The sequence below is a fragment of the Oncorhynchus keta genome, chromosome 10 (assembly GCF_023373465.1).
Source record: "Oncorhynchus keta strain PuntledgeMale-10-30-2019 chromosome 10, Oket_V2, whole genome shotgun sequence".
Taxonomy (NCBI): Eukaryota; Metazoa; Chordata; class Actinopteri; order Salmoniformes; family Salmonidae; genus Oncorhynchus; species Oncorhynchus keta.
The window spans coordinates 77,084,948-77,095,005 of NC_068430.1; the positions used below are offsets into that span (position 1 = coordinate 77,084,948).

At 42.9% G+C, this 10,058-nt stretch overlaps 1 protein-coding gene across 1 annotated transcript in view; it reads left to right on the forward strand.

Moving 5' to 3' along the window:
- Positions 1–5,216, forward strand: part of hoga1 (4-hydroxy-2-oxoglutarate aldolase 1) — a 15,695-nt gene extending 10,479 nt beyond the window's left edge. Inside the window, exons 6-7 of the mRNA XM_052528036.1 lie at positions 3,895–4,028; positions 4,352–5,216. Of these exons, the coding sequence (XP_052383996.1) occupies positions 3,895–4,028; positions 4,352–4,501 (284 nt within the window). The 3' untranslated portion in view covers positions 4,502–5,216. The remainder of the gene's footprint in view (positions 1–3,894; positions 4,029–4,351) is intronic.
- The last annotated feature ends 4,842 nt before the right edge of the window (positions 5,217–10,058 follow it).

The window sequence follows — 10,058 nt, forward strand, 5'->3', positions numbered from 1 at the left end:
TGATGTGTCCTATAAGGAGCAGTAATATAGTGTAGTGATGTGTCCTATAAGGAGCAGTAATATAGTACAGAGTGTAGTGATGTGTCCTATAAGGAGCAGTAATATAGTACAGTGATGTGTCCTATAAGGAGCAGTAATATAGTACAGTGATGTGTCCTATAAGGAGCAGTAATATAGTACAGTGATGTGTCCTATAAGGAGCAGTAATATAGTGATGTGTCCTATAAGAGCAGTAATGATGTGTGTCCTATAAGGAGCAGTAATATAGTACAGAGTAGTGATGTGTCCTATAAGGAGCAGTAATATAGTACAGAGTAGTGATGTGTCCTATAAGGAGCAGTAATATAGTACAGAGTAGTGATGTGTCCTATAAGGAGCAGTAATATAGTGTAGTGATGTGTGTCCTATAAGGAGCAGTAATATAGTGTAGTGATGTGTCCTATAAGGAGCAGTAATATAGTGTAGTGATGTGTCCTACAGAATATAGTGTAGTGATGTGTCCTATAAGGAGCAGTAATATAGTACAGAGTAGTGATGTGTCCTATAAGGAGCAGTAATATAGTGAGTGATGTGTCCTATAAGGAGCAGTATATATAGTGTAGTGATGTGTCCTATAAGGAGCAGTAATATAGTGTAGTGATGTGTCCTATAAGGAGCAGTAATATAGTGTAGTGATGTGTCCTATAAGGAGCAGTAATATAGTACAGAGTGTAGTGATGTGTCCTATAAGGAGCAGTAATATAGTACAGAGTGTAGTGATGTGTCCTATAAGGAGCAGTAATATAGTACAGAGTGTAGTGATGTGTCCTATAAGGAGCAGTAATATAGTGTAGTGATGTGTCCTATAAGGAGCAGTAATATAGTGTAGTGATGTGTCCTATAAGGAGCAGTAATATAGTACAGAGTGTAGTGATGTGTCCTATAAGGAGCAGTAATATAGTACAGAGTGTAGTGATGTGTCCTATAAGGAGCAGTAATATAGTACAGAGTGTAGTGATGTGTCCTATAAGGAGCAGTAATATAGTACAGAGTGTAGTGATGTGTCCTATAAGGAGCAGTAATATAGTGTAGTGATGTGTCCTATAAGGAGCAGTAATATAGTGTAGTGATGTGTCCTATAAGGAGCAGTAATATAGTACAGAGTGTAGTGATGTGTCCTATAAGGAGCAGTAATATAGTACAGAGTGTAGTGATGTGTCCTATAAGGAGCAGTAATATAGTACAGAGTGTATGATGTGTCCTATAAGGAGCAGTAATATAGTACAGAGTGTAGTGATGTGTCCTATAAGGATAATATAGTGTAGTGATGTGTCCTATAAGGAGCAGTAATATAGTGTAGTGATGTGTCCTATAAGGAGCAGTAATATAGTGTAGTGATGTGTCCTATAAGGAGCAGTAATATAGTGTAGTGAGTGATGTGTCCTATAAGGAGCAGTAATATAGTACAGAGTAGTGATGTGTCCTATAAGGAGCAGTAATATAGTACAGAGTGTAGTGATGTGTCCTATAAGTAGCAGTAATATAGTGTAGTGATGTGTCCTATAAGGAGCAGTGATATATAGTGTAGTGATGTGTCCTATAAGGAGCAGTAATATAGTACAGTGATGTGTCCTATAAGGAGCAGTAATATAGTGTAGTGATGTGTCCTATAAGGAGCAGTAATATAGTGTAGTGATGTGTCCTATAAGGAGCAGTAATATAGTACAGTGATGTGTCCTATAAGGAGCAGTAATATAGTGTAGTGATGTGTCCTATAAGGAGCGTAATATAGTACAGTGATGTGTCCTATAAGGAGCAGTAATATAGTACAGAGTGTAGTGATGTGTCCTATAAGGAGCAGTAATATAGTACAGAGTAGTGTTGTGTCCTATAAGGAGCAGTAATATAGTACAGTGATGTGTCCTATAAGGAGCAGTAATATAGTACAGTGATGTGTCCTATAAGGAGCAGTAATATAGTGTAGTGATGTGTCCTATAAGGAGCAGTAATATAGTGTAGTGATGTGTCCTATAAGGAGCAGTAATATAGTACAGTGATGTGTCCTATAAGGAGCAGTAATATAGTGTAGTGATGTGTCCTATAAGGAGCAGTAATATAGTGTAGTGATGTGTCCTATAAGGAGCAGTAATATAGTACAGTGATGTGTCCTATAAGGAGCAGTAATATACAGTGATGTGTCCTATAAGGAGCAGTAATATAGTGATGTGTCCTAGAGTAGTGATGTGTCCTATAAGGAGCAGTAATATAGTGTAGTGATGTGTCCTCCTATAAGGAGCAGTAATATAGTACAGTGATGTGTCCTATAAGGAGCAGTAATATAGTGTAGTGATGTGTCCTATAAGGAGCAGTAATATAGTGTAGTGATGTGTCCTATAAGGAGCAGTAATATAGTGTAGTGATGTGTCCTATAAGGAGCAGTAATATAGTACAGAGTAGTGATGTGTCCTATAAGGAGCAGTAATATAGTACAGAGTGTAGTGATGTGTCCTATAAGGAGCAGTAATATAGTGTAGTGATGTGTCCTATAAGGAGCAGTAATATAGTGTAGTGATGTGTCCTATAAGGAGCAGTAATATAGTGTAGTGATGTGTCCTATAAGGAGCAGTAATATAGTGTAGTGATGTGTCCTATAAGGAGCAGTAATATAGTGTAGTGATGTGTCCTATAAGGAGCAGTAATATAGTGTAGTGATGTGTCCTATAAGGAGCAGTAATATAGTACAGAGTAGTGATGTGTCCTATAAGGAGCAGTAATATAGTGTAGTGATGTGTCCTATAAGGAGCAGTAATATAGTGTAGTGATGTGTCCTATAAGGAGCAGTAATATAGTGTAGTGATGTGTCCTATAAGGAGCAGTAATATAGTACAGTGTAGTGATGTGTCCTATAAGGAGCAGTAATATAGTGTAGTGATGTGTCCTATAAGGAGCAGTAATATAGTACAGTGATGTGTCCTATAAGGAGCAGTAATATAGTACAGTGATGTGTCCTATAAGGAGCAGTAATATAGTGTAGTGATGTGTCCTATAAGGAGCAGTAATATAGTGTAGTGATGTGTCCTATAAGGAGCAGTAATATAGATGATCTGCAGAGAGGAGGAGCTCAAGTACAGGATGACTAATATCATGTGACTGGGATCTGGTGGGTGTGTCTGTACTGTATGTCTGTACTTTGTGGATGTGTCTGTACTGTATGTATGTACTGTGTGGGTGTGTCTGTACTGTATGTCTGTACTGTGTGGGTGTGTCTGTACTGTATGTCTGTACTGTGTCTGTACTGTATGTCTGTACTGTGTGTCTGTACTGTATGTCTGTACTGTATGTCTGTACTGTGTGGGTGTGTGTGCACTGTGTGTCTGTACTGTGTGGGTGTGTCTGTACTGCATGTGTGTCTGTACTGTATGTCTGTACTGTGTGTCTGTACTGTATGTCTGTACTGTGTGGGTGTGTCTGTACTGTGTGTCTGTACTGTGTGGGTGTGTCTGTACTGCATGTGTGTACAGTACGTATTGTGCATTCGTGTATGTGTTATCTGGTGTGTGTGTGTCTGCGTTGTTGAGATCCAGAGCTCCTTCATCTACCTCAGGATGCTGAAGGAAGGGGTGTGTCATATGGCTGTCAATCAAAACGCATATTTGAGGAAATTATAACGGATGTCAGTCACACACACACACACACACACACACACACACACACACACACACACACACACACCGCAAGGGTCCAGGGCCCAACTGCCAATCATTACAGTTTGATATGCTTCCGTAACCTGTCAATCAAATTGTAGGAATATGAAGGAGCAGGTCACATGTGAGTGTTAAAGCTGTGTTTCAGATCAATAATACTGACAAGTAGTCCCTTTAAAAGGACCCAGCTAATACTGTGTGTGTGTTGCAGGTTGTGTGGGCGGTGTGTGTGCGCTTGCCAACGTGCTGGGGCGTGAGGTGTGTGAGCTGGAGCAGCTGTGTGTGTCGGGACGGTGGGAAGAAGCCAGTGCTCTGCAGCAGCGCCTCATAGAGCCCAACACTGCTGTAAGTCAAGCTGCATAAACCCTATGTAACCCTACATAAGAGTTGACATAGAGCCCAACACTGCTGTAAGTCAAGCTGCATAAACCCTATGTAACCCTACATAAGAGTTGACATAGAGCCCAACACTGCTGTAAGTCAAGCTGCATAAACCCTATGTAACCCTACATAAGAGTTGACATAGAGCCCAACACTGCTGTAAGTCAAGCTGCATAAACCCTATGTAACCCTACAAAAGAGTTGACATAGAGTCCAGCACAGCTTTGAGTGAACCTACATAGCCCTAAATAACCCCACCGTTCCACTCCTCTGTTTGTTTTTGCTAGGTGACCAGGAAGTTTGGCGTTCCCGCTCTCAAGCAGGCGATGGAGTGGTTTGGTTACCACGGTGGCACCTGTCGCTCTCCTCTTCAACCTCTCTCAGAGGCCGAATCCCAGCAGCTTAGACTGGACTTCTCCACCAACGGCTGGCTCTGAAGGGGACAGGGGGCGGGACTGAGTAGAAGACAGGGGACTGGGCCTGCTCCAGGTTGAAGTTGGCATCATAGAATAGAATGCGTAGAACATTATGGCATCATTGACTTGAATGTGGATTTCCTTTCTACTCATTCTAATTATATGGTTGTCTCTAACCACAGATCTAGGATCAGGTGACTCTACACTCAGTCCTAACCTTAATCATTAGGGAGTTGAGAAAAGATGTGACCCTGTATCAGTTGTTAGGGGCAACATCAACCTACTGTGACTGTTTCATACATGCATAGCTTCCTTCCCTTCCTGGCCTTAAATCTAAGAGGACTTGATAGTTGAAAGCAATAACCAATCCAGTCCTTTCACCTATCAGTGGTCAATGCTGCCTTGCTGTATAGGAGGCGGTTGTGAGGGGGTTGTGTGTTAGAGACATGTCAACACTGTAGGACTACCCCAAGGCCTCCCACCTGTAATGGCCATAGGGGTTTTGATTGTGTCCCACATCACACCCTATTCACTACATAGTGCACTGCGGTTGACCAGAGCCCTATGGGTCCTGGTTAAATAGTAGTGCACTGTATAGGGGAATGGGTTGCCATTTTGGGACGCACCCTTTGACATGAATTAAATACAGCAGGAAATAAAAAGACATGTAAGGAATCAGTTTGTTTATATTCCTGAAGGATGTTTTTCAAATAAAGAGAAAGACCAGCAACCATCACTTACCGTCGTCCTGCTATTTCTGTTGAAACAAGATGAGCTCGTTCCATTCTATAGCTAACCTAGATCTATAGTTACATTCCACAGAGCCAGGTGTAATGCCACTGTCCTGCACTAACCTAGATCTATAGTTACATTCCACAGAGCCAGGTGTAATGCCACTGTCCTGCACTAACCTAGATCTATAGTTACATTCCACAGAGCCAGGTGTAATGCCACTGTCCTGCACTAACCTAGATCTATAGTTACATTCCACAGAGCCAGGTGTAATGTTACTGTCCTGCACTAACCTAGATCTATAGTTACATTCCACAGAGCCAGGTGTAATGCCACTGTCCTGCACTAACCTAGATCTATAGTTACATTCCACAGAGCCAGGTGTAATGTTACTGTCCTGCACTAACCTAGATCTATAGTTACATTCCACAGAGCCAGGTGTAATGCCACTGTCCTGCACTAACCTAGATCTATAGTTACATTCCACAGAGCCAGGTGTAATGCCACTGTCCTGCACTAACCTAGATCTATAGTTACATTCCACAGAGCCAGGTGTAATGTTACTGTCCTGCACTAACCTAGATCTATAGTTACATTCCACAGAGCCAGGTGTAATGCCACTGTCCTGCACTAACCTAGATCTATAGTTACATTCCACAGAGCCAGGTGTAATGCCACTGTCCTGCACTAACCTATATCTATAGTTACATTCCACAGAGCCAGGTGTAATGTTACTGTCCTGCACTAACCTAGATCTATAGTTACATTCCACAGAGCCAGGTGTAATGCCACTGTCCTGCACTAACCTAGATCTATAGTTACATTCCACAGAGCCAGGTGTAATGCCACTGTCCTGCACTAACCTAATGATCTATAGTTACATTCATTCCACAGAGCCAGGTGTAATGTTACTGTCCTGCACTAACCTAGATCTATAGTTATATTCCACAGAGCCAGGTGTAATGTTACTGTCCTGCACTAACCTAGATCTATAGTTACATTCCACAGAGCCAGGTGTAATGCCACTGTCCTGCACTAACCTAGATCTATAGGTAACATTCCACAGAGCCAGGTGTAATGTTACTGTCCTGCACTAACCTAGATCTATAGTTACATTCCACAGAGCCAGGTGTAATGCCACTGTCCTGCACTAACCTAGATCTATAGTTACATTCCACAGAGCCAGGTGTAATGTTACTGTCCTGCACTAACCTAGATCTATAGTTACATTCCACAGAGCCAGGTGTAATGCCACTGTCCTGCACTAACCTAGATCTATAGGTAACATTCCACAGAGCCAGGTGTAATGCCACTGTCCTGCACTAACCTAGATCTATAGTTACATTCCACAGAGCCAGGTGTAATGTTACTGTCCTGCACTAACCTAGATCTATAGTTACATTCCACAGAGCCAGGTGTAATGCCACTGTCCTGCACTAACCTAGATCTATAGTTAACATTCCACAGAGCCAGGTGTAATGCCACTGTCCTGCACTAACCTAGATCTATAGTTACATTCCACAGAGCCAGGTGTAATGCCACTGTCCTGCACTAACCTAGATCTATAGTTACATTCCACCTAGATCTATAGTTACATTCCACAGAGCCAGGTGTAATGTTACTGTCCTGCACTAACCTAGATCTATAGTTATATTCTACAGAGCCAGGTGTAATGTTACTGTCCTGCACTAACCTAGATCTATAGTTATATTCTACAGAGCCAGGTGTAATGTTACTGTCCTGCACTAACCTAGATCTATAGTTACATTCCACAGAGCCAGGTGTAATGTTACTGTCCTGCACTAACCTAGATCTATAGTTATATTCTACAGAGCCAGGTGTAATGTTACTGTCCTGCACTAACCTAGATCTATAGTTACATTCCACAGAGCCAGGTGTAATGCCACTGTCCTGCACTAACCTAGATCTATAGTTACATTCCACAGAGCCAGGTGTAATGTTACTGTCCTGCACTAACCTAGATCTATAGTTACATTCCACAGAGCCAGGTGTAATGTTACTGTCCTGCACTAACCTAGATCTATAGGTAACATTCTACAGAGCCAGGTGTAATGTTACTGTCCTGCACTAACCTAGATCTATAGTTACATTCCACAGAGCCAGGTGTAATGTTACTGTCCTGCACTAACCTAGATCTATAGGTAACATTCTACAGAGCCAGGTGTAATGTTACTGTCCTGCACTAACCTAGATCTATAGTTACATTCCACAGAGCCAGGTGTAATGCCACTGTCCTGCACTAACCTAGATCTATAGTTACATTCCACAGAGCCAGGTGTAATGTTACTGTCCTGCACTAACCTAGATCTATAGGTTACATTCCACAGAGCCAGGTGTAATGCCACTGTCCTGCACTAACCTAGATCTATAGTTACATTCCACAGAGCCAGGTGTAATGCCACTGTCCTGCACTAACCTAGATCTATAGTTACATTCCACAGAGCCAGGTGTAATGTTACTGTCCTGCACTAACCTAGATCTATAGTTACATTCCACAGAGCCAGGTGTAATGCCACTGTCCTGCACTAACCTAGATCTATAGTTACATTCCACAGAGCCAGGTGTAATGTTACTGTCCTGCACTAACCTAGATCTATAGTTACATTCCACAGAGCCAGGTGTAATGCCACTGTCCTGCACTAACCTAGATCTATAGTTACATTCCACAGAGCCAGGTGTAATGCCACTGTCCTGCACTAACCTAGATCTATAGTTACATTCCACAGAGCCAGGTGTAATGCCACTGTCCTGCACTAACCTAGATCTATAGTTACATTCCACAGAGCCAGGTGTAATGTTACTGTCCTGCACTAACCTAGATCTATAGTTACATTCCACAGAGCCAGGTGTAATGTTACTGTCCTGCACTAACCTAGATCTATAGTTATATTCTACAGAGCCAGGTGTAATGTTACTGTCCTGCACTAACCTATATCTATAGTTACATTCCACAGAGCCAGGTGTAATGCCACTGTCCTGCACTAACCTAGATCTATAGTTACATTCCACAGAGCCAGGTGTAATGCCACTGTCCTGCACTAACCTAGATCTATAGGTAACATTCCACAGAGCCAGGTGTAATGCCACTGTCCTGCACTAACCTAGATCTATAGTTACATTCCACAGAGCCAGGTGTAATGCCACTGTCCTGCACTAACCTAGATCTATAGTTACATTCCACAGAGCCAGGTGTAATGTTACTGTCCTGCACTAACCTAGATCTATAGTTACATTCCACAGAGCCAGGTGTAATGTTACTGTCCTGCACTAACCTAGATCTATAGTTACATTCCACAGAGCCAGGTGTAATGCCACTGTCCTGCACTAACCTAGATCTATAGTTACATTCCACAGAGCCAGGTGTAATGCCACTGTCCTGCACTAACCTAGATCTATAGTTACATTCCACAGAGCCAGGTGTAATGCCACTGTCCTGCACTAACTAGATCTATAGTTACATTCCACAGAGCCAGGTGTAATGTTACTGTCCTGCACTAACCTAGATCTATAGTTACATTCCACAGAGCCAGGTGTAATGTTACTGTCCTGCACTAACCTAGATCTATAGTTATATTCTACAGAGCCAGGTGTAATGTTACTGTCCTGCACTAACCTAGATCTATAGTTACATTCCACAGAGCCAGGTGTAATGCCACTGTCCTGCACTAACCTAGATCTATAGTTACATTCCACAGAGCCAGGTGTAATGTTACTGTCCTGCACTAACCTAGATCTATAGTTACATTCCACAGAGCCAGGTGTAATGCCACTGTCCTGCACTAACCTAGATCTATAGTTACATTCCACAGAGCCAGGTGTAATGCCACTGTCCTGCACTAACCTAGATCTATAGTTACATTCCACAGAGCCAGGTGTAATGCCACTGTCCTGCACTAACCTAGATCTATAGTTACATTCCACAGAGCCAGGTGTAATGCCACTGTCCTGCACTAACCTAGATCTATAGTTACATTCCACAGAGCCAGGTGTAATGCCACTGTCCTGCACTAACCTAGATCTATAGTTACATTCCACAGAGCCAGGTGTAATGTTACTGTCCTGCACTAACCTAGATCTATAGTTACATTCCACAGAGCCAGGTGTAATGGTTAAGTTTAGGATTGGGGGAGGTGAAGCTTATCCTAGATCTGTACCCAGGTGGAAACTTCACTACCCATTGTTGGCCACTCGAGGGTGCTGTGTCCCACTGTAAACAGCGAGGCCACGCTGGGATGGTTCAGCATCAAGGGCATCCGTCTAATCTCCATTAAGGAGGATGTAAACCCTTGGCATGTGATTCTCTGCCCCCGACACGAGCATGGGGTCAATGGGGGAGGAAGGAGGGAGGGTGAGGGGGGAGAAATCCACTCCTCTAGCCAGCGCAAAGCAATGGCCAGTCAGCAAACCTGCTTCACCTGCCCTCTCTTCCTCCCCTCCCTCCTACTGCTCAGCACTTGTCAGGGGGCAATGATGACACATGGATAAATGTCTCTACCTCCCTCCCTCCCCCATCTCTCTTTTTCCCTCAATTTCTCTTTTTCCCCTTTCAACCATTTCTCATTTCATTCCTCTCTGTTTTACTTTCTCTCTGTCTGTCTGTCTCTCTGTCTGTCTGTCGGTCGGTCGGTCTCTCTCGCGCTCTGTCTCTCTCGCTCTTTCTCTCTCTCCCACTCTAGATTAAGAGCATGCTCAAAATACTCCCAGATACCTCTCTCTATCCTTCCTTCCTTCACTCACTCACTCACTCACTCACTCACTCACTCACTCACTCACTCACTCACTTCACTCACTCTTCCCCTTCTTCTTCCATCCCCCTACTGTTTTG